Below are 26,461 nucleotides of genomic sequence, written 5' to 3'. Positions count from 1 at the left end.
CTTACACATACCATGGAAGATAATAGCAAGTTATGGTGTTTGACATTCACCATGCTTTATTATTTTGCTTTTGCTGTTCTTGGTATAATTTGCATATGGCTAAATGGCTATGTAAAAAAAGACGACAGCAGTATTTCAGCTTTATGGTTCTTGCTGTGATGAGTCAACTATCACATAATTTCACATTTTGAAAGTTCTTTAACACCAGCTTTGTTGTAATATAATGCAGTGGAAGACATTCTTTGAATCCCAGGTCATTATAATAGCTTGATCACAGACAGGAATCTGGGAAACAGTATTCAACTCATTGATTCATTATTAGACCTTGAAATCCATTTAGATCCAGATCAACAAAGACAATTCTCAGCATACCCACAATGTGCTTCCGAGGATGTGGGCCTTTTTGTCAGCATGCCCTAGTTTAGTCAACCTTATTAATTTTAAAATAGCCACAAAACTTGAGTAGGCTTAACTAATTAACGTGCTTTACTTTGAGAGTCTTTGCTGACGCATTCTTCCATGTGCTGTGAATAAATTAGAATTTGCTACCAAGCTCATCTCTCTCTCTCTGGTGGTCCCTACTGGTCTATGCTACTCAGTAACGCCTGTACCAACTTGTCTGCAGTCAGCTCAAATTAGTCAGCCATCTCCATGTGAACTTCTGCTAGACTGGAGATAAAGCAGCTCTGTGGTTTAAAAAAACAAAAACACAAAAACAAAACAAAAAAACCCAAAACACAAACCCAAAACAAACAGGCAGTAAAAACGTATGTTTGCCACTACCATAGACAACAGTAGACAGGAATGTGCTCATGAGGCATATGTGATTTTTTTTGAGCTGGCACCGTTCAGGCACAGTGCTGTGGGGTTGGAGAAGGTAAAGAGAGGGATGTGTTACAGACGGCTTTCATCTTCCTGTTGAATTCCAGCACTCTCATCACAGCTCTGGCAATTTATCTAGCCCCAGCTACAGCTCTCTTGAGTATCAAGAGGCTCTGCATATGTGTGCCTCAGGCCCCTGACATTGGCTTTTGGGGGGCATCCTCAAATGTCTCAAGATGGTACTTTCTCTGGAAATAAGGCAACGCTGTGTTTTCTCTCTGGCTCCTTGTATCTTCTCCCTTCTTCCTTGTTGTATCCCTGCGCCAAGGGGTATTGCTCTGTAACTGTCCTTCCAATTAATACAAAGGTCACATCAGCTTTTGCTGGTATAACTTATCACTTTGTAAAGCAGAAGTGGCCATAATCGAGGCAATAATTGGTTTTTATTTACTATGTTCCTAATTAGGGTAGGGACCCCCTCCCCAAACTTAAATTACCCCCTTAGTTATACTTAGTTGTGTCTTCCTGTTCTTTCACTTAAACTGCTTTTAATGAAATCAATGTCTTTTATCTGTGACTAGCAAAGAACGCCGCTTTTGAAAAGATAGAATCCAGTTTCTTTCTGCCTCCGTTTTTACATTATTATTTTTCCTTCCTGTGATCCATTTTTTACCCACTAAACTCCTTTCACTTTTTGTGCCTTGCTTTCTAGCTTTTAGGGGAGCAGGGCAAGGAGTTTTGCCCCTGTGACTTTTATTTACAATCAGATTAAAACAAGCTTACCTTTGAATGTTGTTTGCTATTTTCATTTACCACCTTTCTTTTTGTGTGCACATGAGAGTATGCAATGTGTTTGGGTCTGGGGCTTAGACGCTTCATGGATCACCAGCGCTCTCTGTGCTGGCAATTTTTAAATGACATTCAGATATCTACTTATTTTTTCTCAGTTTTCATACCATAAAAGTCAGCTCTTTCATCACAGCACTGATTTTAAAATATCTAAGCCGATACACTGGAATTCATTAGAAGCCATAAAACAGTGCGCTCTCAACCTTTTATTTGATAACGAATTGCGGGATATCTTGCATTGACTGACTTTTAATTTCCATTATACGATGACAAATAAGTATTGTGGCACAGCAGTATTATCATGAGATCAGAAAGATGACTCGAGATCAGGAAGAGGAATGGATGATTAGAGTCCCATTTTCATACGTTCTGTAACTGCTTCAGTTTTATTTCATTGCTATTACCACTAGTAACATGAGAGAGTAAAGAGTCTAGTATAATTTCAGCTTCATTTGTGCATCAAAAATTTTTATGTCCTGGTAGCCATTATATTTCCAGAAACACTGCAGTGTATAAATAGGTTATGGTATGTTTCACCTTTTACTGCTGTTAGTTCACCATACACAGAGTGGGAATACTGCTCACAAAAATCCAAGCACTGGACCTGCCAGAAGCATTGGCACTAGCTTCGTTATACCCGCTCCTGACAAAATTCTCTCTCTTGCTGTGTCTACAGCGTATAACCCGGTAGCTGCTTACAGAGGAACTCTCTCTATTGTCAGCTTAGGGAATCAACACCTTAAGTGTGTGATTTATATCAGAGATCAAAAGGAATCCCTCACTATAGCCTGACAACTGCCCCTGCCCTTCATACATGATACAAGCTGGCAGAATAGAGTATGAGAGGGTGCATACTTGTGTGTAACAGCTGGACTGAGGCTAAATTTTTATTCTGCTTCAGCAGAATAATGTGAAGTTGGACTGTTGTTAATAATAACAAACTTATTTGCATAGGTCGTTCATATAACTGTTACAGGACGTTTTTCCTTTACATACATGTTGCTGAATAACATTACAAATGTGTAGCGGTTCAGTTGTGTCAAATAATAGGTATTTTCAGGTCATTTATAGATGGCGAAACCGAAGGCAAATGATCCCGTCTCTTAGTGTGGTTTCACTTCCAGTAACAGCTCCTATCTTGTGTAATTCTTTGAAATGTTACCTGAGCTCCTGGAAGAGAATATGAACTTCGTTTCTTCTTGTTCCCTCATGACTTTTAGTGAGGGCAAAACCCCCAGTTTCCTCAAAAACTAATCCATGCAGCTTTGGATCACTCGAATTATGAGAGCAGTAACCTTGCAGAGTCTGGAACTCAGATTAACAAATGTGATACGAGAACTCTGTGAAAAGTGCAGCCCCCATTTTCATTTGAAAGGAGAAAAGCTGAGAAAACGAAACCCTAATACACAGCAGGGCTCCTATGCTTGCTCCCCCACCCTCCCCGCCCCCCCCCCGGAAAACCCCTATGAACCCTATTCTTTTCTATAGACGGCAAGAACCCCCATGGTTACTAGTAAAGTTAATTTTTTTAATTTCTTTTATTCATACAGAGAAGTTTGATTTAATTTTATGATATGTGTAAAAGCTCCTAAGTAGGAGGGGAAGTCACTGAGGATGGCTGACGGCAGTGGTTTTGTGAGCAGAGCAGGTCAAACAGAATCCTATCTCACTAGAAACAAGAAAACCTTTTGTTTTCCTTGCTAAAAATACCAACTTAGCAGGTAGTTAAGGTTTTACTAATAACGTGAACAAAATAAACCCCATCTGGAAGTCAAGGTATTGTATGTACACTTTGTTGTTGTTTCCTCATGCATTGAGGTGTAAACTTCTGGGGGATTGTTTTATTCCTTTTAGTATGAGGGAGGGTACAGGAAGTATTGTATTCGGTGTAAATGTAGAATAGCTGCTTTGAAATCTAATTAAATTAGTGACCCATGGCTGTGTAAAGTCTAGACCTATTCACAGCAGCATTTCTTATCCAAGAGGGTTACTCCTTACAAGAAAGAAGAACATTTAAGTCAGGGAAATAGGAGTTTTCTTTCTCTACCGGTGAGCGCTTTACTGAATAGCCTGAAAAATTCAAGTAGTTCAGTGCTAAAACAAAAATTGTATTCAGTGGTGTCATTTTCCTCTATGGCTTTTTTTTATCTAGAGAAGCGTTACCTTAAACAAAGTTATGAGCTTGTCAGTATTAGAGAAGTTTGAATAAAGTATTTTTTACTATTATAGCTAAGCCAGTGCAATTCTATAAAATTCCATATAAAAAATACCTTTAGTCAGCTTAACCTTTATGTTGGTAACTTACCAAATTAACCTTAAATTGGTTTAAGAGCATTTTTAGCGTGGTCAGCATTAGCACCAGCACTGATTTTTAAAATTGAGCTGAATCAAGCTTAGATGAGCAATTAGATTCATAGGTTTGAGTAAATCTTTTGAAAGTGCCCGAACGATTTAGCAGCCCAAATATTCTTCTTGAGTATAATTTAGGCCTTTAGGAACCTTCTGCTACATTTATTGTGAAATAGCAGCATAGTATAGAAATGAGCAAGTTAGCTCATGGACTGGAAGTTGTATGGCTGCAGCACAAGCAAGATAAATGGCCCAGTCTGAGCACCACCATCACTGGATGCGTTGCAAGCATCTTTGAAAATCAGTCCAATGTTGTTGTTATTATTTCCCTTAGTTCTAGGGTAATTCTGAGAACAGGATTGGGGCTACAGACGATATAGTCAGTTTTGAACGCATTACTGATTTAATCCACTGGCCAAAAATTCAGATATATTAATCCTGTTCCTTCCGTTCCCATTTCACATACTTAAGAAATAAGCAATAGATGATACTCCTGTGCCAGGAGTTTCTGATCAAAAGGCAATGCAAAGCTCTCTTTTGTTCTCTTAATGGTTGTTCCCTTTCTGATAGATTCTACTTTTTATCTTCAGAAAAAATAATCAGTGAAAATGACAAATGTCCTATTTTTTGATTCACCGGCAAAAAACCCCAAACCCAAACATTATTTGCTGCCTGGTTTAAAGAAGCTGACTCCCCCTTCTGAAGAGCATCCTCTTGGGTAGTGGGTGGCACTGTTCTACAGGGCAGATTGGGTTGAGATTCTTGTGGAAGTCTTCATTGTTGGGTATTGACCTGTGTTTTAGTGGCCCACAGTACCTCAGCCCTATCTTAACCATATCAGACTAAATGCACTAGGAGCCTTTCAGCAACTTTAAATTTGCTTATTGACTAGAGAGTAAAAACGTGAGTAAAGGGAGAAGTTAAAATGTGTTGCTTAGGGGAGAAAAGGAAAAAATATAATTTAATTAGATCAAAGAACTAAAACATTTTCAAGGTGACTTTGAATTCCTTTCTAGGCTTTAGCATTTGACTGAGTAGAATTTTTCTTTTTGTGAACCATGCTGTCTCCTTCGCATGAAGAAAAGCAAAGCTGCATGTTTCCTGCACCTCTGTTTTTTTTCACAAATCATTAATACAGAAGGTAAATTCAAAATAAACTTCTAATAACTTCTTCATGAATCTAGAGTAGGTGTGTCTATCATGAAGGTGTGTGCAAGAAGGCTTATACGCATGTGGGTTTTTGGGAGAAGCGGTGTAAATAGGCCTTAGCAGAGGTAGGAAAGGAGAAATTAAGAGATCAGACTAACTATATTAACATTTGAAAGAGATGAGAAGAAATTCTGCTCAGATTTATGTTTCTTGTTCCTATCCTCTAAAAATCTTCCTCAGTGACCTAAAGCTGTGCAGAAGTTTTTATACATTATGTACCCTAAGAAGATCTAGTAAATCACTTGAGTGAGAGATAAGAGATAACACAGTCTGTGTGATGTTAGTGCAGCACAATGGTCTGGCATTCATCATCAACACCACAGGTGATATCAGCAAATCATGGGTGACTGGCATGATCCTGAAACTTGCACCCCAAATGTTCTTTACGACTGATCCGTGAAGCATTTCAGGACAAGTGACTCAGATTGAGCTGCTCCAGTTGCTAGTGAAACAGCTAAGAGTAAATGCTGGGGAAACCTAAAATGCTAAAAATACCATTGTCATTGGTAGTGTTCAGCTGCGTGATAAGAGCATCACACATACTGCACAGGCAACAGTAAAGAAAGATATTTTACTTTAATTGTTGCCTCAAATGCTTGTTGGCACTTGATGAACTGTGTTTTCAAACTATTACTTAAAGTATGTGCAAACATTGGCCATAGTAAAAGGAGCTTTTCTTCCACATGTTTACCATTGGGTAAATGTGTTAAATAGATTTCTTAAAGCTTTAGTTCATCAGCATGTTATGTTAACCCTCCTCTCCCCAGACCTAACCGTGTACTTGCAAGGTGCTAAGTCCCTGTTGTGTCAATGGAGATGGAAAGTAACCGGGGGTTAGAACCTGTGCGCCACTTCTGTTTCTCTCTCTTAATGCAGTATATAAAGGAAAGATACTAACAAGATGTTCAGAACTCTCCTTTTCATATGACTAATGTGTTCATCCTCTTGCCAAACTTGGGGACAGATTCACCATTTTTTTGCTCTATTTCTGTGTTGGCATAGTCTTCTAGTGAGGCAAATGGGAGGACTGGTGAATAAACCAAGTGGCAGGTTACTGTGATCCTCGACAAAGATTAATGTGTAGGGTTCAACTTTTCTCATGCACTGGATGACTTGCCCTGGTGTTCTGGTTAGGCTAATAGACCTCTGAGGCCCCAAACAACTCTTTTAGTTGTGGCTCTTCAAACCAGTTCTGGCAGCTGCCTGGCTTTGAGAAATAAGTAGCAATTACATGAACATAAACTAAGGAACTGCATGCATTGAAAGTGTTTTGAGGTTGCATTAGCTGGAGTCTGTGGCAGGATTGTAGGTGATACATTTCCTTTTCTGGTTGTAAGTCAGACTGGTGCATTTTCTTTTCAGACATTTGAATTTCATTTCTTTTTAGAGCACAAAGTCAGAACTTGTAGAAAGAGTTGTGCTGAAACTGCTGCCTGGAGCAGCCTGAGAAATGGAGGTTGGTAGTGCTGTGGACGGTTACAGCTGCCCACAGAAGATTGAACACTTTCATTCTAGATACACGACATCGACTGCGATGATGCGGAAAGTTAAGAGCTTCCCACAATTGAATGAAATTCAGGTCTTTCCTATGGCCCTGGGTAGGAAAAAACAGCTAACTGGAAAGAACGTTTTTGAAAGTACTTATTGCCATCCATGATTTTCAAGCTACCTTGAGAGTCTCTTACAATTTTGGAATCAGCTGGTCAGAAAAATCTCCCAGTCTGATCTTGTGATATGCCACGGGTTGCTTGGGGATGGGCCAGAAGTTCTCACATCATCGTCTGGGTTACTAATGGAAAACTGCTAATCATGTTAGCCAGAATATGTTTATGTTCCTTGTATTGGGGACAAGTGGAAGGAAGGTTAATGAAATTTTTTTCTGGGATCAGCTCCAGGATTTCTTCTGCTTTGACAGTCTTCTTGATAACTTCATTCTGGTAACTATATGCGCAGCTTACTAAAAAGAACTGGATTTCTAAGCCTGCTGTGAAAGAGGAGTCTTTTGAACTGAATGTTAGGATTTAAATGAGAGGTGGCACTTATCCAAATGGCCTTTAAGCAGTGGAAAGCAGAAAAGGCCCATAGACAAGACCCATCTAGGCAGAAGCAGAAGAGAGTATGATAAAGACACGATACAATCAAAAGCAGAAAAAAACTCCCAGCAGAGCAGAGCTGCTTCTGTTGCAGAACAAGATGATTTTCTACAAATTAAATTTATTTTCAAAAGATTGTGTGTGGAGTCTATGTAATAGCCTATGTTAAAAGCAGTCCTTGCAGCCTCAGTGGAGAGGTGTAAAGTCGTGGCAGCAGTTTGCAGCATTGTATTCAAACATGGTGGAGGACTTTGTATTCAGAGACACTGTAAGGTGGTGAAAGCTCTTCCCTTATATTGGATAAGGCATGCTGAGGACAGGAGGAAAGGTCAAACAGCTGCGTGCGTATTCTGGGAATCCTCTGAAGCTGGTCCTGGTGAGGGAGGCAGCGGGTGTGCTGCCGGGAATTACTAGAACACTCTGCACAGTGAAGTGCACTAGATGTTACTGAAAAGTACTGTAAGCGTGGAAGGTAGCATCACTGATAACGTACTTATGCTATCTCTAATTGTAGGATCATAAGTAGAATGGGGTACACAGAGAAAAAGGACAACATTGTCCTTAAAATGTTGAACGTTGTCTTCTGCGTAAGAGACAATATGTCTGGCTGCATCTTTTTTCCTTTCCATGCTTTTAATGGTGAATACTTCCGTGTGGACATGCACAGAATAGGATTTATGCAGGGAGACAAATGTGTAATGATGACCATTTAAATCCTGCAAACTAAATAGATGGTAAATACCTGTGCTAGTTGGTGACTGCCTGATGACTATGGTGACCTTACATTTTAGAAGTTTGTTCCAGAAAGCAAAATGACACGTGGTAGAGATTATGAAATACTTACTGTGGCTAGAAGCTATAATTTGTGGTTTTTTACATCTCCTGTAATAGTTCTAAGAAGGTAACAATTACAGGTCAGTTGTAAGGATGAAAGAATTGAGGTCTAGGAGTGTAAATGAATTCATCTGGTCTCTCTGCTAGAATAAAATTAGGGCTGTTTCAGTAGCAGATTTGACTTGTAGCCTACTTGTATCATGTTTTTATGCTAATAGGTGTGTTTTGGCTCTTTGTACTATTTCTTTTACATCTGACATTCTAGTTTTATACCCTAAAAATATCTCCTGTTGTTATGAAAGCTTTTGGAAGATCTTATTGGGAAGTAATTGAGGTCTTTTAGATTGCCTTTGTGATATGATTGTTTCCTGTAATGGTGGCTCTTGAATGATGTTTGGCTATTGACCCTAGATACAAAGGAAAAGTTGGCTGACAGAGATAGAAAATGGGCTTAAATATTTTTGTTCAGAAAACTCTGGTAATTACCTTTGGACTCAGGGACCCATCACTGCATATATTGTCTGCCTTTGTAGTTTTATTTTTTTTTTCTGATGCCAGTTCTTTTCTCTTTAGTCACAAAGCCAGAGTCGAGGAAGGCTGTTTGCTATCCACAGTTTACCTACTAAACTTGGAGTCTTTGTGTGTTAGTAAAATATTAATGAAGAACCATTTACTTGAAGCCAAAGTGAATTCACACCCTCCTGTAGTTATTTATGAAACTTCCTAAGCTTATGAAACCAGGGTTTCTGATACATGCTGAGAAAATGTTGTCCCTGTTAGCTTAACAAATGTGTGCCCTTTTGATACATGCAAAATAGCACCACTCTTCATCATTGTTTGCTTTTAAAACATTGCACTTTATTTCTGAGAGGGGTACGGTATTTTAGTGTTTAAAAAAAAAAAAAAACAAAACCAAAACAATCTGTGTGTGTACCTTTTATTGGCTTGTTTTACTCCTGGATTGATTATAGAAAAAGTAAGTAGCAGTGTTAATTGTCTTCATTGAAAAAAATAGTTTTGCAAGCCAGGCCAGTAAACAGTGCAAAATCAGCCTCTCAAGCAGTAAACAAGAACTGAAGGACTGATCACATTCTTGTGAACAGAGCTATGTCATGCTTACTGTGAATGAGCTGAAAGCGCAGAAGAGCTGGTGCTTTGGAAGCCTTTGGAAGAGCAGCACTCTCTTTACATGAGAGACAAAGAATGTCAAGGAACGCCAGGTGAAAATAAATTGTATTATCCGCTGTACATTGACTGGTTTTTACAGCTCGGTCATGAAGAGTTGTGGTGTTTTTTTGTTGTTTTGGTTTCTTGTTTGTTTTTTTTTTTATAGCTGGCATACTGTGTTGCTAACTGTAGGCATGCTAAGAATCAACAAAATGTTCAGCTTTTTAATCATACTTAGACTTCTGAAATACTATTTTTACCAGATTTATTTAGAGACATAATAGAGGTTCCATGATATGCAAAGATTGCAGGACCTGGCCTACAATCCGTATGACATTTTTCTTACTGTATTGAGCTCTTATACCAAGTTTCAAATGTATTATTTGAATAAAGGACTCTAGTTTTCTTGGTTTGAAAAAGCTGAAATGAAAACGTGCAGTAATAATGTTTAGCTTGTTCTTCATCTGTAAAAATTAAGTCTGGGTACAAATTACATTGTTTTGCTGACGGGTTGCTGCAGTTCTAGAAGTTTATTAATACTGCTCCTTCTGTTTCACTGTTGCTAAGAAAGCATAAAGCTGACCCAAGAAGATTTCTTTTGAAAGACCAATGGCCACAGACCTGAGCAAGTTGATATACGACAGGTATTTTAAAAAAAAAAAAAAGGCATTTTTTTAAGCTAGAATGTGTTGCAAAACAGTCAGAAAAACAACAGTGGAAAAGAAATCCTGTTGCTTCAAGAAGAATTGTTTAATAAGTAGCAATTGGACAAAGGGAATAGGGCAAAGAACAACACTGGAAGAATGAAAGGGAGTTGCATACAATTTAAAAGAAAATAATTTCCTTTTATAGGGAGCTCAGTTTTTCAGAGTATCCAGCCAGGGGTTAGACATGGTTGGAATTCAGGATATGGAGGCTGGTGTTAATTTTTCAATCATCCGTTACCCGGCACAGTTGAAAGCTGGAACAAACAGGGTGCTGTTCTAACTGGGACTGTACAGAAAAAGGCTTTAGTATCCATAAATTGTGACCACCCCCCTACTACTCAGATTGCTTAAGATGCAAAAGTCCAAATGAATATAGCCCAGCATCTCTGATGTTTTTGGTATCCTGAATATCAACCTCAAGTACAGTGCAGTTGAAAACTGTATTCTGGACATTCTGATCTGAAAGATTTGGGAGAGCCCTGGGTAGGCACACCCACACACACATGGCCTTCTTCATAAAGGCTGAGATGAGATGAGATGAGATGAGATACCTGCTGAAATCATGTCATGGGCTGGAGAGCTTGTTAAATTTTACAAGTTTTCAATTAATTATTTCCATGCCTTTGTTACCTCATAGCCCTAAATGCGCAAAACTTTAAAAGTCTATCTCGGTACTGTAGACATCTAGTATGCAAACTGTTCATATTTAAGCTAAATATATGAAATGTTAATTTAAATATCTACATTATACATAGAAAGAATAAAAAAAAGTATGCTAAGAAGTGCATGTATAATGCTATGGGAAATAATAAATTTATTTTTTTTAAATGTTTTGCTTATGGAAAACTCTAGTCAACAGCTGTGGAGAATGAAGCGCTCTGTCTTTCAGCAGCAGAGATTGAGCAGTTATCAGTGGTGCAAATTTCCTCTTGTTCTGCCCTTTCCATCATAACATATCACCTCTGCAAGAATGGTGCTGAAAACCTGTGCAGAGACCTATGTACAATATTTGTCCCATGCAAGGCCTCATTTCAAGGCATGCACTTAGGATACTGATACTTATTTGTAATGTCATTTTGCACTAAGGAGGTTTCTCACCAAGGATTGAATGATACATTCTACAAGCAGATTTTTGCACACAGAATTTCATTTGTGTATGTGTGGGTGGGAGTGAGGTACGGAATAAAATACTTTTGCAAACTAACCTAAACCACCAGCTTGTTTTCATGTAAGTCAGCACTCAGCATTTTTAATGACCAAGATAGTACCTACCTGTGCCAGATTCAAAGCAGCACCCTAGCATGAAAGGTGGTTTTATTATATTACTGATTCCCTGAGCTTTCTCACTGATTCGGTTGCTTTAATTCGTGGTGTGTTGATGGTGGGGAAGCAGTTGTGGGATACAATGGGCTCTTACTTCAAAACCCAAGATGTGTAAAACTCAATGTTGGGGTTTTTTTTTCTATAATCAGTTCCAAATGAGCTCTTACAAGGGGAACTCGGAACTGGCTTGGCTGAACAAATTGATTTCTCATGCATGAGAAAGTCAAGTTAAACATCCTTGGGAAGCCTAGAAATTCAAATTTTGAGAATTAAACTTTTTATAAAGGGCTTTTGATTTGTTAGTTTTAGAGCAAGACTGTTGAAATCACTTTGATGAGCGGAATTATTTATGGCAGTTGCTTACAGTACCAGTGTAATGCCACTTTTGCATGTTTTTAATTTTGTTCCTTCGCGTGGTCTGTGCTGTGTTAATGATCACCTTGTCATGCTAGCAGTGGAAAACTGTTTTATAAGTAATTCCCACTGGTAAGATGAAAGTGTTAACAGAAATACTTTAGTGAACGTCTTGATTAACTTATACACTTGGCTTGATCACAGTGGAGGTTAGACTTACAATATCTTGTTACCAGGACTAATAAAACCCGTTCATTTTTTCATGTACTATGTTAATTACCCTTTTACTTTCCCTCATGTGCAGACACACACAAGCTGATTTCATGTTTGTGTTGAAGACCACAGTACACTTTGTAGACTTCTCCTTTGTGTACTCATTCTTTCTAGTTCATGCCCAAATAAAACCAACCTTCTCTAACTCCAGAATCTGCATATTGTATATTGTAATACTAGAACTTTAAGACTGTAGATCGTTACACTCAGGTGCTCAACTTAACTTACTCTTGCTAAAAACAGCAGAAGATAGATTTCTTTTTTTTCTTCTTTTTAATTTCCTCATACTTACTGAAATCTCTGTCTAATGTACAGGCATTAAGAAGCACAACTAAGAATTAAATTTCCATAATATCTTTCCACTTTAATTCACATTCTCCAAATGTAAATTATGCAAGTAAATCACCACGTTGCAATATAGTATACTAGCATCCCATATTCCATCATCACCACCTCTCAGAAATATCAGGAAAACATGTATGCCACGTTCTCTGAAGCCTAGTAAGAGCAGGATCAAAATGAACAAGTCAAGAGTCTTTTGGAAAAAATGGTCCCAATATTGATTTCCTTCTCCTAAAGCAATATGCGTTGCGTAGATTAATTAGGCAAGATCATACTGAGATGGGGAGTAGTCTCTCAGGTTGTATACCAAAGTACAGAGGACTTGATTCTTTGGGGCCAATGGCTTCATGCTGCCATAATGCAAGGCTGGCACAGACCTTAGAGTGCAAATACTGTGGGATCTAAGGAGGCCCTAGGGAGAAAGGGATCTCAGGCTGAAACCTCACTTATATATATGAACTGAATTGTGTCCTGTGCTAGTCTGTAGAACACATCAGTGATTTCATTTCAAATTCATAGAAGTAATAGAGGCAAGGCAGGCAGCCCTCGCTTGTCAGCTGCTGCCTTTTGCATTGTGTTTTAATTTTTGGCATGATCATCTGTGCAACACTGTGGAAGGCTGTCGCAGAGTAAAGGTAAATTCTCCAAATTAGAGGATTTTACCTGAATCTCACAATTAGTGGTGAGGGCTCAACTAGAGCCATCCCATGGCAAGGTGGAGTAGAATATGGCCTTTCCTGAAGGAAACTCAGTTGAAATGTGCAGATGGAAAAATAAGATGTTAAAGACAGAAAAAGTCTGTTAGACATGTATGTCTGTGTTAAAAACACACCAGTGTGGAGTGTAACTGCAAACAGCATTATTTATTTAAAAGAAAAGGAAAAGGAAAAAAAGTTCTTGAACAGTGAAATGAAGGGAGTTTGTTTTGGTGGGTTGTTTTGGTTTTTTTTTATGGATTTCTTTTGCAGATAAATGGATTTTCTCGTGTCTGATGACTGAAGTTTTGGCCTTTCACTAGGTGGGACAGTAACAGGGTCTCTTTTCTTTACCCAGCTGGCTAGTTTCATAGAAACAAGACTTAATATTTTGGATTCCCTTATCCTTTTTGTCAGACTGGATTGAAATTGTACAGCTGGTTCAGAAGTTGTGGTCGGAAACACGTACACAGAAGCAAGCCTGCTGATTTCATATTTTGTTAAAAAATGGGACAAAAATCTCTTTGATGTTGTTTATTCTTGTAGATTGCCAGTCTGATCGAATAAAATATACCAGAGCTGCTGTTCTTTTCTGTGCAGAGTGCTCCCTTCATCTCTGCCTGCCCTCCCACTTCATCCTGTGTTTCTTGCACCTTTTCAGCAGACCTTGAATTGACTTCTGTAAACTCACTGCCTTCTGCTTTTCTGTCTCCATCTTTTCTTTATAATTTGTTTTGTAAATTAAATAGTGTGAACTTTATTTTTATAAGGACAGTTGATGGTCTGTTGTTAGGGTTGCCTAACACTTTTCATTATAAAATCCTGGTTTTCAGCTACTTGTGTTAATCCTTTCTAGTTGGTGCTGAGATTTTTCCATACTGTGAGTACTTTTTTTTTTACTTTAATTATTTGGTTTTATTGCAGTAGACATGATTCTTCATAGGAAAGCAGGGGGAAAAGCTATCTTTGCATGGGCTGTGAAAAAAATTGAAGGCCTTTTCTTTGAATGCTGTTTTACATGTGTGCTTTGGAGCAAGATGTTTTTTGTAAAGTATGTACAAATTTGGCCCAGAAATAGGTCTATAAAATGCTATACTTTTTATATATATATTCAGTAGAGACTGAAAGGAGGCTAAAAGCTAAAACCACTGAAGATTTTTGTGTTCACTAAGCAGCTTAAATTTCTCTGCTCCTGAAATGCTTACCTCTGTTCCAAGCAGGGCTCCTGAGGATGCTCTGTGCCGGGAACACCGTGCCTCAGAAGGACTCTGCAGCTCTGGGCCAGGCTGTGTTTAGGCACTTGAAATGAAAACTCCTGTGCTTTCAATAATACCTGCGAGTGGTCAGCAAAATGGGGAGGAATGAGCCACCGCTTCTGGTTAGAGAAGGGGAAAAAGGTAAATCGAAAAAAATCGGTTGACTGCTGAAAGAGTCAAGCTGAACCGATGACAATAGGGGAACGGGAGGTGATGCTCGGTCTGGTTAGGGGCTCACTCTTGCCAATGTGAGAGTAGGGCATAAAGGAGGAGAAAGATCTTCAGTGAAAACTGTGGCAAGAGGGAGACCGAACTGGGTCCAAAAGAGGAAGAATGTAGAGAAGCAGCAGAATGGACAAAGGCGGTAAAAGGGGAACACTTTCCTGCATTTTTGGGACATAGTGTGACTGGAGGTAGTTAAGAGGCTGAACATCAAACCCAGAATTTAAATCATCATGAGACCTGTGTTGAGATACTGTGGGGTCTGCTGACTGGGGCTAGGTAGAAGACACTGGAGCAGTGCTATAGGTATCCCTCCCATCTCCAGTGATGTTACTGTTTCCTATTATTCTGTTAGTTCCAAGCAGCAGACCCCTGAGTGATCAGCCCTGTGGCTCGGCTGCTTCTCCAACTCATGACCTTCAATATAATGTCACATTGTTTGGGTAAGGTATAGATTTCTTTTTCATTTTTTGGCACTTGGCAAATTACACATATACCTTGCCATCTTCCCCCTCCACCCATTTCCCACACTAAGAATATTCGTAAGATTGGAAGGCCAAATATCCAAAAGTTAGGAAATGCAACTTTAATTCAACCTTATTGTGCTGCACGTATTAAGAAGCAAGGAATAGCTACACTATCACTGTTTGGTTTTTTTTTTACATAAGTTCTTTTAGAATTCAGGAGGTAAGACAGATTTTCTCTGATGACGAATCAGGAACATACAGTATAGGAGACTATCAACTCCAACAGTACTACCTCAGCTGCAAAATTGAAAGTGATAGTAAGACCAGGATCACAAGAAGGTACATGCCAAAGCTATTTAGTGTTTCTCTTGTAATTTGCATTCTATCCCTGCCTCTCCCAGGAAGCTCTTTTGTGGAGGTAAGCAAGTCACTCCAACCTGAGTTTGGAAAGGAGGTCACTAGTTTGTTGAGTGCTTAGCTAGATACCTTGGAGGCATGATTTGCAGGCGTTCAGAGCACATACAGCTAAAGACAGAGGGAAATGCATTTTGAATATTAAAGCATTATGGGGTGCTGACTACTCAGTGAAACAGGTCATAATGTCTCAGATCAGCCATCCAAAATCAGTCAAGATTTTTTAATCTTCATGGCTGCCTACTCTGCCTGCAGAACAGATAGTGCCATTTCTTCTTTCTGTGGACATCTTATACATACAGGTGATTTGTGAAGCACTCCATATTGTGATGAATGAAGAGTCACGGGTTACTTAGCCATTCTGTCTCCTTACCCATTTAGAATATTTCGGAATATTTGGAATAGGAAAGGTTCAAAGCTATGTATTAAAAGCAGAGAGAACAGAAAGAGAGGTTTCTTCCCAGTGACTGGGAAGTCCCTGATGTTGCGTAGTTCATGTCTGCATTAATAAGTGATACACAAATGTTTTCACTTTTGTGGTATCTTGTGCAAGGACCGCTTATATTCAGCACATCAGTATATTGGGCAGATCACTCACAGCACAATCTTAGTTCCTTCTCAGTTGAAGAGACACAAACCAATTCCTCGAAGGACTTTGAAGGAAACGGAAAAGACAAGTGTAAAGTCTGTATTAGGCAAGTATATTGGTATCTGTGTTGGACTTTCCATTGAAGAACTCTGATTACTGATTGAATAATACTTATCAGTCAAAGAGTCTGTGTATATATATTCACATTATACGCAAGACTAAGCAGCTTCTACTCCTCCCATAAATTTATTTGGAAGAAGGCCTTAAAGTAATTCATGCAAACCCTACTATGATTGACTGATGCACCTGAGCATGTCAAGGCCTCCAAAATGGTGTTGTGTCTGATGAAGATGCAGATGAAGTTGCTGGTAGCCACCCCACAGATGTCTGGGATAGTGACATACCATCCAAGTCACTTGGGCCCTGCTAAAGAATGCCTTGATGACAGCTAGAATTTTCCTAGCAGGTCTTGACCCAGCTGTTACGCGTTTAGATGACAGTTGTATGGAAATGCCAGAGCCTCAGGTATTTCAGGAAGAGAGATAAGTAAGCCAGAGCATTTTTGAAGAGGTGTGGACCTGCCCTTGTAAGGGGGAATGCCTGGTGTCACTGAAGCTGCAAAATCTAGAAATCACCTAGGAGGCAAGAGCTGTGTGAAAGAAAAAGGTGGTGAGTTTCTTGCTTTAAGGTGATATGTGGACATCATCTTGGGAAGAAACATTGAGTCCTGATACTAGAAATGCCTCAGCCATACTAGGCTGACTAGGCTCAACAAGCCTTTATGTTGACCAAAATTTCTGGTAGTAGAGAAATGAGGGCTATGTATGCTTCATCTCATTTTAAAGTATTTCTGAAAGAAAGTCCAGAAACCAACTCACTCCCAAGTGAAATCATTGGTGCATCTTCTTCCCATTGTGAAGAGCAAATGGTTCTCTCATGGACTGAAAATGCTCTTGAAAAATTTTTCCGAGATAGGTATTTTCAGTCCAGGATTGGTATGTGTGGTTGTGCTTAATTTCTCTGTTAGACACGTGCAGGAGAACTGCCCCTAAGTGATCTGCAATTACTGAACGGTTGAATAGGAGGTCCCTGGCAGCACCTGCCTGTCTAGACTACAGCTCGAGAATCAGGCTGACGTTTTTCACTGGAATGTCAGAAAACTGTAACAACAGATCATGCAAGCTGCATTGAAAAGCATTTAGATCTTGACATGGAAAGAAAAAGTGGAAGAACATCCTCTTGGTCATCTGTGTGAATGTTCTGTGGTCCTGCTAGTTTCTAACATTATGTGTGTTTGCAAACTTACTGATATTTTTATGGCATTGTGTAGCTATCTACATGTATGCCAGCAAGAAGATAAAAATAATGTGAGCTGTTCTTTACACACGAGTTTCATCTCTTGGTCTTATTCAGATGCTGTCTATCTGGCCTATATTGGTAAGCTTTTGATGTAAGGGTTGGGGTTTTTTTCATCAAGTGTTGTATAGTGAACACCTTATGTGGGGTTTTGCCCTTTAAGTATATGCTCTTACATGCTGAGGAAGTGGGTTCAGAAAATTGACCAGTAAAGAAGCTGAGAATATGTCATGAAACTTTTTGACATAAGTTATTATACAAAAGATCTATGCCACTTTCCATAAGAATAATTTTATAGTCACTTCATTTCAACAAAGATAAAAATTAAATACAAATAATCTTAAAAACAGCCTCTCCCCATACTATTTCATTATAAGGTAACAGAACAGATATGACAACTGAGTTGCTGAGGTTTCCGAGTTGCTGATGTTCCCAAGTTGCTTTTTGCTATTCTGCTCAAAAATACCTGCATTCGGAAAGTTGCACATATACCTGGATCGGATGTTTTGTAGTAAGTTAGCAAGTGTCTTCTCTATTCAGACATGCTTAATAGCCACAGCTTGCAAGAATCCGCAACTCTGCATTGTCCATCCCCTTTAGAGCAGAACTGCTGGAAGAAGGATAAGACACGTTAATGTAAACTAGCATTCGGGAGAAAATGTAGAACAAGATCAAAGCATATTGTAACCTAAGTGGTCCTGAGTAGTTCAAACTTTTGTATGTTTATTAGAAATTTTTCCAGTCATCTAAAATGACTGTAAATTCCAGCAATTCAAAAGTGAAGAGTTTGCTTAGCAGTTGTCACCAAATGTGACAAGCACACATTGAGTTATAGTAGCAAAAAAATTAAGTACGGCGTTGCATCAATATTCGTGTAGAAATACATAGTGGTTTTATGCCTGTATTTGTGTCTTGCAAAAAAATTCCACCAACATACACCTAATAATTCAGATCACTTGGTTTAATTAAAGAAAAAGGAGAGAGAACTACTGCACTGAAACTCTTAGTTGTCTTGACAAAATTTATTGGTGTGTATGGTACTTGTTAAAATTGGTGGCTTTTGCAGTGGGAACTTTATATTACTTACTTCTGTTTAAAGAATTACGTTATATAAGAATGTGTAATTACTGTGACTTTTTACTTTGTATTCCCAAATTTATTTCAACACCTTACAAGTTGTTCTCAGTCCACTTACACAACGTTAGATCATCACGTGGATGAAGGAACCATTTGCTTTGTAGAATACAATGCCGCTAATTAAAGTTGAAAGTGAATGGACTGAATTAGAATCAGCTCATCCATCAAAGACTGGCTACTGATTATTTACTGGCACTGCTTCATTTAGCTCTATTAATTACACAGTGGCACCGTTATGTAAAGGTTATGAGTAGTTATATGCTTGAAAATAAAGTAAGAATACATGAAAAATAATTGCATGTGCTCAGCGCTGGAGTCTGAAAGTGGTAAATGTTAAATGGAGTGTTCATGTCAATAATCTATTAAATGTTTTTTTCTTATCAGCACTTTAATTGCAAGTGAGTAAACAGGCCAGCAGCTTACAGATTTGATAGGCTCCTTATGCAAGCTGTGATGGTTGCGGCTATGACTCCACAGCAATGTAGGAAAGCTTGCCTTTCTGTTACTTTTTTAAAAATAGCTTTTACTTATTTGACTGTTCTCCCCAAATTATATTGGTTTTCAAGTAACGTGGGGAGAAGACTTTTGTGTATAGTCTTTATCATGATTACTCACCCTTTCCTTATTCCTTTATTCCTTAAATAACAAACCTTTCACCACCATTCTCCATATATTATTCTAAAATCCCAGCTATGTTACAGAGGTAAATTGGTCTCCTGTGTTCCTACAGCACAGCTGTAACACACATCTCGTTCACATTCAGTAATCTTCATCAGTGCTAAGCAAAATGTTCCTTGGAACACACGAATAACAAGAGTCTTCAGTCATGTATTTAGCTGTGGTGATACTAATTTGAACCTATGAGTATATATCTTTTTTTTTTTTTCAATAAATACATAATTTGAGTTAAAAAGCATACGTTCTCATTGGCAGCGTTTTAAACAATTAGCTGAATATTATTATTTTTTACCTTTTCAATAGGAAAAGCATGTGTTCCGTGGGTTTACGCAGGGGGTATTGTTTTTCTGCTGTTTAAATTAGAACATGGCTTTGGGGGGGAGGTTCAGCAAAAGCAGTAATGCAAGTGGTAAAGTCCAAATGCTCATTTCCTCTGACAGATCTGTGAGCTGTGGTTCTTTTGTAATAAAACCCTTTCAGTACAGGAGGCAAGGCTTGCAAGGGAAAAGCTTATGTATGCATATCTATCTATATATATCTATTAAAAGGGGGGGTGGGGAATCTAGTTACTGACTTGAAAAATATTGTTCTGTTCACATTCCAAATAAGGGCTTGAAAAGATGATGAATATGTGTGTGCTTTTTTGTTCAAGAAGGAACTTCAATTTTCTGCTCGGTCCTGAGCTGTAAGTTTCTGTCATAATCAGACATGTTATTAACTCAGATCTGTTTATAATCAAAGTCAAAGCTGAGAGCAGCATTACTGCCACCCTACTCGGAGGCTGCAACTATTAAGAAATTAGTTTTGATTAGTTTGTTTTGTAATAGTGTTGTGTTTTGACATAGTGTTGCATGATGTCAGGAAGGGCCTCTTTTTAAAGTCATTCTGAAAAAGCACGGCTATAAAACAGACTCAGGCAGAAGATGGAAAACAGATGAAGTAGTTGTACGTCATCTAAGGAATGATATTTCTCGAGAGAATAGAAATGATCTAATTGCCTTTGATTTTATGAAACACTATAAAAAGGAATCTGCTTATATATTAGATTTTACATAAATGGGCATTTTAAAAAGTGGAAAGTTAGATGTTTGTAACTTAAATTGACACAGTGCAATGAACAAGTCCCCTTTTGAGAGCCATCTGCCACCTATCCGGACACAACAGTTACCATTTCTGCATTTTCTTTTTTTTTTTTTTTTTTTTTGTTACTTCTCACTTGTCCTTTTAATCGTAGTGCCTAGAAGGATGATAGCACGGGTAACGTTATTTGTGGAGACTGAGTGGGTATGAACACCCCTTTACTTTCTTTCCACTGCTAGTGCTTTTCTTCTGTCCTGTTGTTTTTCTGGTGGCAAGACACCCCAGTGTTGCTGTGCTCCGGAGTTGTACAATTCCTGTCTACTTCAAAGTAGAACATAAGCAGGTTATTTCAACATAAGAAATTTGTTTTCTAACCTCACTTTATTTACCAGCTTATGTAACTCTTGGGTTGGGCCAGTGGGATACTTTTCTTTTTTAAATTTGAAGGCATTTTAAGTTTTGCAAAGCCTGTGCATACGTAAACATGGTACTTTAAGTAAAAAATGTATCTGCGGCAATGCTGCACTCAGTTCTCTTATACTTGATGTGTCTGTCTTGATTATTACTTAACACCAAACAGAAGAAAACCTTCAATGCAACAAAAAGTGATCAGTGATTCAGTAGGTGAAATTTTCCATTTGCAAATCTGCTATCACAGGTATTAGTGACTGTGATGCTAGATCTGCCATCATTTGGATGGCAACCTGACCTCTTGCTTGATATTCATCATCTTGTTACAGTGATGTATCAGAAGACCTGAGATAAATATCTGGTTTTGTCAAGAAATCGTTCAGTGAGCTTTGTTGATTTAAATGTCCATGCTCATCTCTGAAGCCAGGATATGACTTTATTTTACCAGGGTGTTATGAGGTACTGTATTGATAGCGATGTAGTCACGTTTATACCTAGGTAGGCAGCATTTGATGCAAAAAAAGTAAAAAAATAATGTTACCAATTTAGAGTATAGCTGGTCTACCTAAAATACTTTCTGTAATTTCAGTTGGACAACTTACCCTATATGTTTTTCTTGAAAACATCTCTGCTGTTGGTACACTGTTCTTTGTGAGGCTTTCTCTCAGGACTGTTACGCTAAGCTTCCTTGCAGTTTTACTTCTCTTTGTTCTGAACACAGTATACATTTACAAAAAATTGCATTACTCTTTGATCTAAAATTAAGTTTAGTTAACAAATTCCAGTATAAAACCAATTACAAAATGCTTTGTTAGGCAAGGAATATGTTCTGCTTTTTTATTTTTGCCTATATTTTATCATGGTTGTCCTTAAAATCTGTGTATATGCTCTTAATACATCCTTTCAGTTCCCCATAATATCACCAAGGCTTTAACAGAGAACAATTGTATAGTTGGAGGACACTTAATGGGCTACTAGAAGAAATATTTACATCTGGCATGATCAAAGCTTTTGGAGTATATGAATGTGTATGTGGGAGGTCTAATTTTTATGTGGGTGGATTCACAAAGACTAAAACACTGCAGTACTTAACCCCTTTCCCTTTATGAAAATTCAATTCCTCAAAATGAAAAAAGCATGTAGTACCTGATTCTTATCTCTTGTTTTTCATTTCAAGGAGTAGTATTAATTCTTCTGCTTGTAACTACTTGTTTAAGACACAGAGAATTTTTTGTATTTCAGCCCCTGTAATGGCTTATGTAGTAAGATGCTTATCTTGCTTGTGATGTTTTTGCATGTTGGAACATATACATGTTTTAGAATTTTAAAAAACGATAGTTTTAACACAGTTCTGATAGTTTCTAGAACTGTTGTGGTAGGACCACTACTGTATTTTCAGTGTTTGGTAACAGCTACGTCTTCAGGTTCAATTTCTCCTGGTTTAGCTCCTGTGGCAGTAAGGAGCTGTGAGCAGCTTCTAGAAATCTGTCATTTGAAAATTTTTGTTCAGTTCCTTTAAATAGTTACTTACCTTATGAAAGGCTATTTGAATCATCTCTGTTAATATTTTGTTTACATGACTCTGATGGGAAGTTTTGGATTATAGCTGACCTGAAGTAACAGCTTGCTGAACGGGAAGGTCTCGCTCTCCCTTTGGCCTTTTCCACCCACCCCCACCCCCCTCTCCGCTGCCCTGTGATCTTCCCTTCCCCGGCTCCCCGCTGTACCAATTCTGACTGCAGGGTAACCAGTTCAGCTTGCCAGCCGAGCAGAAGAACCCACGCGGCGAGTTGCGTGCCAAATTCATATTCTGCTATTCTGAGCATTAATTTACCAGGTGATCAGCAGAGTACCTGAGCTGGCTGGAGGTAAGCATCAGGAGCCCATGGCCCAAGGGGACTGCAGGGAGAGGAGAGCCACCTGCCCTTTTTGCCCCTGGTGAACTTGCAGCTTACTCAGACCACTTTCTGAAGTCATAGCATGAGTCATGAACACAGCATCATGTGTAATATGTAGCTTCTTGAAAATCAGCCCTGTTTTGCAGGCAAACGATGATGTGAGGAGCAGTTCTTGTAAACAGTTAATACATCAGTGAAGACACATACGTTTATTTTTAGAAGACATAACCTTTTGTGGGTATCTTAAAAGATTCTGTACATGCTTACAGCATCCATTGCTGTTAGAGCTTTCCCCTTCTGAAAGCGTTCTTTATCTATTAAATCATGAGTATGTATGTAACTTTGCTTGCTCTTATTTATCTGTATTACTTCAGCACTCCAAGCTTAGGAAGTTGATATACCTTTTTTGGATACTTGGTCCATCTCTTTGTTGTCCTTGTGGCAATGGTAGTCCCCAACTCTGATCTTGAACTATTCTAGCATCAAATTTGTGTGAACTGGTATCAAGGTCAGTTAATGTCAGTGTGCTCTGTAAGAAATGGCAGCTGAGGAAGCGATTCAGAAACCATGGACCCATTCCTGATGCTCTCCAGTGGAGGGATGGGCTGGGCTGGGCATGTGGAAGCGAAAATTCTTCACTGGCAGAGCTTGATCTGTTGTTGAATCTGTGTCAACACCTCAAGTACCAGGAGGTTGCTGTGCTGGCTCTAGGACAAAACCCAAGGTAGGCAGGGTCTTACCCAAATTTTTGTAGCCTCAGTTTCAGCATTATCAAAGTGAAGTTGCTTTGTTTTGCTCTGACCTCAACATCAGAACTGATGCATGAATTTGGTTGATCAGTTAAATGGTGTCTGCAATTTACAGAAGTGTGGTCAGCACCTTTTTGGTCAATACTGTGTGTGTTCAAGGTCTTCATGTTTTTCCTGTGTGTTAGATCTCCTTTGTACGTTTTTCTGGTAATTATTTTTGCTTCTCTTCTGTGGAAAAAAAAAAAAATCTTACCATTTCCTTTGTTGCGACACAAGGATTCCCTATAAGATTGCTGTGCTATGCGACCACAAAACTGCCTTTTCTTCTATGTCACACTGTTGAAAAACTGCTAGCAAGCAAGTTCAGTCTAAGCAGTACCTCAGTGTTACTTGTTTCGCTGCCTCTTGGTAGTTTCCAGCATGTTCATGTAATAACACAATTAGAAGCTGCAATACATGTTTTGGTGCGTTTCTCAGTAGTCCAGTGTTCTCATTCACAGAGAGAGCATCACTGTGTTTATACCTAAGGAGTGTAAATCTTAAAAGGGAAAAAAGGCTCCAGAAAATGGCAGTTATTTTAAATATCTGCAGTTGTATCTATAATCAGTTCTCCAAAACAACAGCTAACTTCAGGAAGACAGCAGTGGGAAATTATGTGTTTGGGTTTTAGCTCCCAGCATCACTTAATTTGCTAAATATTCAAATAGAAATAAAGCGACACAAGCAAGAGACGTTACATAAATATTGACTATCATAGGCATTCAGTAATCATCCGTAGAACTCCAAAGATCACCAGAATTCAAAAGAGCCGGGTTTAAAATGTTGTGTTTTGTAAACATTTGTAACCGGGATGTTTGTTTCAGGCTCAGAACCCTGTGTTCCATAGCTCTGAGGATTGCCAGTACTTCTGAGGAGTGAAGGTCCTCATGGCACTTGAATGAAACTGTGTTTTCTACCTGAGCCTAAGGAACCTAAAACAGAGAGGACAACCATTGTAACCATTCTTTAGAGTATCAGACTGGTACCAAGTAGGGCACAGCAACAGAGAGAAAGCAAGTGTGTGTTTGTGTTTTGTTTTGTTGTTTTTTTTTTTTTAAAAAAAGTCTTGGAAAGAAACGTCAGCAAAAAGAATACCTACAAAACCCCGATACCTAAAATAAATGGTGTGGGAAAGTCACCCTGCAACCCTGCAAGCTCTCCCTCACCGACAAAGCTGAGGGATGTCTCCTGATACGGTGATAAGTCCTGACATGAAGAAAACAGATTTGAACATTTCATTTTACTGTCTACCAGAGACAAACTGCGTATGTAACATTATTAGTGTCACCAAGAGATTGACTGCCTGCCTTCCTGTTGCTTGTTCAAGGAGATTTCCATTTACCCTCATCTAACTCCAAGATAAAGAAGGGACCATCTGTTCTTTCTCCTTCACTCCCTTCCTTATTACGGTCCTTTGTTCTCATGGTCTCAAGTACTAATTCATCCTCCCTGATGTCCTCAGTACGTTGCCTGCTCTGTCAAATACCATGTACCCATCTTTCTGTGGGTCTGTTTTGCTCTTGGTTGTTTCCTGCGCTTCCTTATTCATTGGCACATGTATTTCCCTAGTCCTGGTGTTTTGCTGTACATTTCTCTGCTGTGCCAACATACTCTAGAAAACCTGCAGCGGGCATGAGGCCTCGGGAGGTGTTACAGAATAGAGGTGTGTGCTGCAGCTCCGAACATGGGTTGTGAAAGATGGGTCTCGGCTGCACTGCTATGTCTCTTTCACGTCAATAACAATTTTCCTTCATGAGAAATGCTTAAATATACTCAGTCACAAAAAGTAAGATCTGCCTTGCATGTCCTTATTGACTTTGCCAAATAATTCTGACTCTGCTGTGTTTTCTGCTTGCAAAAGACAGCCTTCAAGAATGACGCGTCCTTATGATATCACTACTTAAAAGACAGACCAATTAGTGAACAGTTTTCTTTTGCTGGTGACTCTGGACAAGGATGAATTTTGCCAACATCCATTTACAGTAATAAGGACTTTACAGGGGCTTGTTCATTAGCTGTCCTCCTCCAGTCCTCTTCCCACATCCCCATTAAAAAAAGTAAAATTGCATTAATGTTACCAGTGGTGAACCTTGTTCCTGTGAACGCAGTTGTTGGAGTTCTCATGCAAACAGGGCTTGTGGCATTTTCAGGTACTCCATTATTGAGGGCAGCCCTAGGAACGACACAGTTAAAACAGCATCTGCCCAAATGAGAGCAGTGGGGAAGTTTAGGGAAGAAATATGTTGTGGGTGATGGCTTTGTGTACGGTCCTGGCATGATAGCAAAACCTGTATAAATATAGCTCTGTGATGGCATTGTAAACAGTGTCTGCCTTTCTCTTAACATCTTCTCTAAGCCTGTCCTGCATGCTTGATCTCTCTTACATTTGTGTGTGTATATATATGTATATCTTCTTATATATAAAGAGATTGCACACCAAATAATGATTCGGTTTATATCCCAGCCCTTTAAAAACATGATGTGCTCTAGGTTTTGAGTTCCAGTGAATCATCAAATCAGATTTAAGGCATAACTGCAGTTTTGGAAAAACTGTCACCATGTAGTAGTGTCAGGACTGTCTCTGAGACACTTCTAACAAGCATCTTTGTATATGTAAGCCCAAATTAATGAATGTTACTACATAGGCAGGAAAAAAATATTAAGCATCAGCATTTTCAGTTGCTTCATATATTATTTTGGAATTGAGAAAAGGCTCAAGTGGCACAGAAATAAGCATTCATCTAACTTATTTGCAGTATAATTCCTCATTCTAAATGTGTTTGTGTAAATTCAGCATCTGTTTTAAAGAAATCATTTTTGTGCTGATTTTATTTGAAAATGTTTGTGGTGTTGCTATGTGTTGTTACGCATATGTTCTCTCAGCAGAGTTTCCACTTAGGATAGTGAATGCTCCGATGGCCTTGGATTTAGCATTTGGCATACTGTGTGAGCTGCTGCAGCGGTGGGGGGAGATCCGTGCCGGTGTACCGATCCTGTTGGAGTGGCTTCTGGGAGACAGCAATCTGCAAGGACACTCGGAGACTTCAGCTCTGGTAATTTTAACAGCTTGTTGCCATCTCATGTTGGGATTGCCACGTTTCTGTAGTCTTACGGTAGGAATACAATGAAATATCTCATGTGATGGAGC

At 38.8% G+C, this 26,461-nt stretch overlaps 1 protein-coding gene across 1 annotated transcript in view; it reads left to right on the top strand.

The window, feature by feature from the left end:
• The window catches only part of THADA (THADA armadillo repeat containing), a gene marked incomplete at its 5' end in the record, with an annotated part of 163,830 nt that overhangs the window by 134,979 nt on the left and 2,390 nt on the right, over nt 1-26,461 (top strand). Inside the window, one exon of the mRNA XM_082480800.1 lies at nt 26,200-26,366. Coding sequence (XP_082336926.1) covers nt 26,200-26,366 — 167 coding nt within the window. The remainder of the gene's footprint in view (nt 1-26,199; nt 26,367-26,461) is intronic.

The sequence above is a fragment of the Vanellus vanellus genome (assembly GCF_965231255.1).
Source record: "Vanellus vanellus genome assembly, chromosome: 3".
In the NCBI taxonomy this organism is placed as follows: domain Eukaryota; kingdom Metazoa; phylum Chordata; class Aves; order Charadriiformes; family Charadriidae; genus Vanellus; species Vanellus vanellus.
Note: the sequence above shows the minus strand (reverse complement) of the source record. Positions and strands in the feature narration are given on the sequence as shown.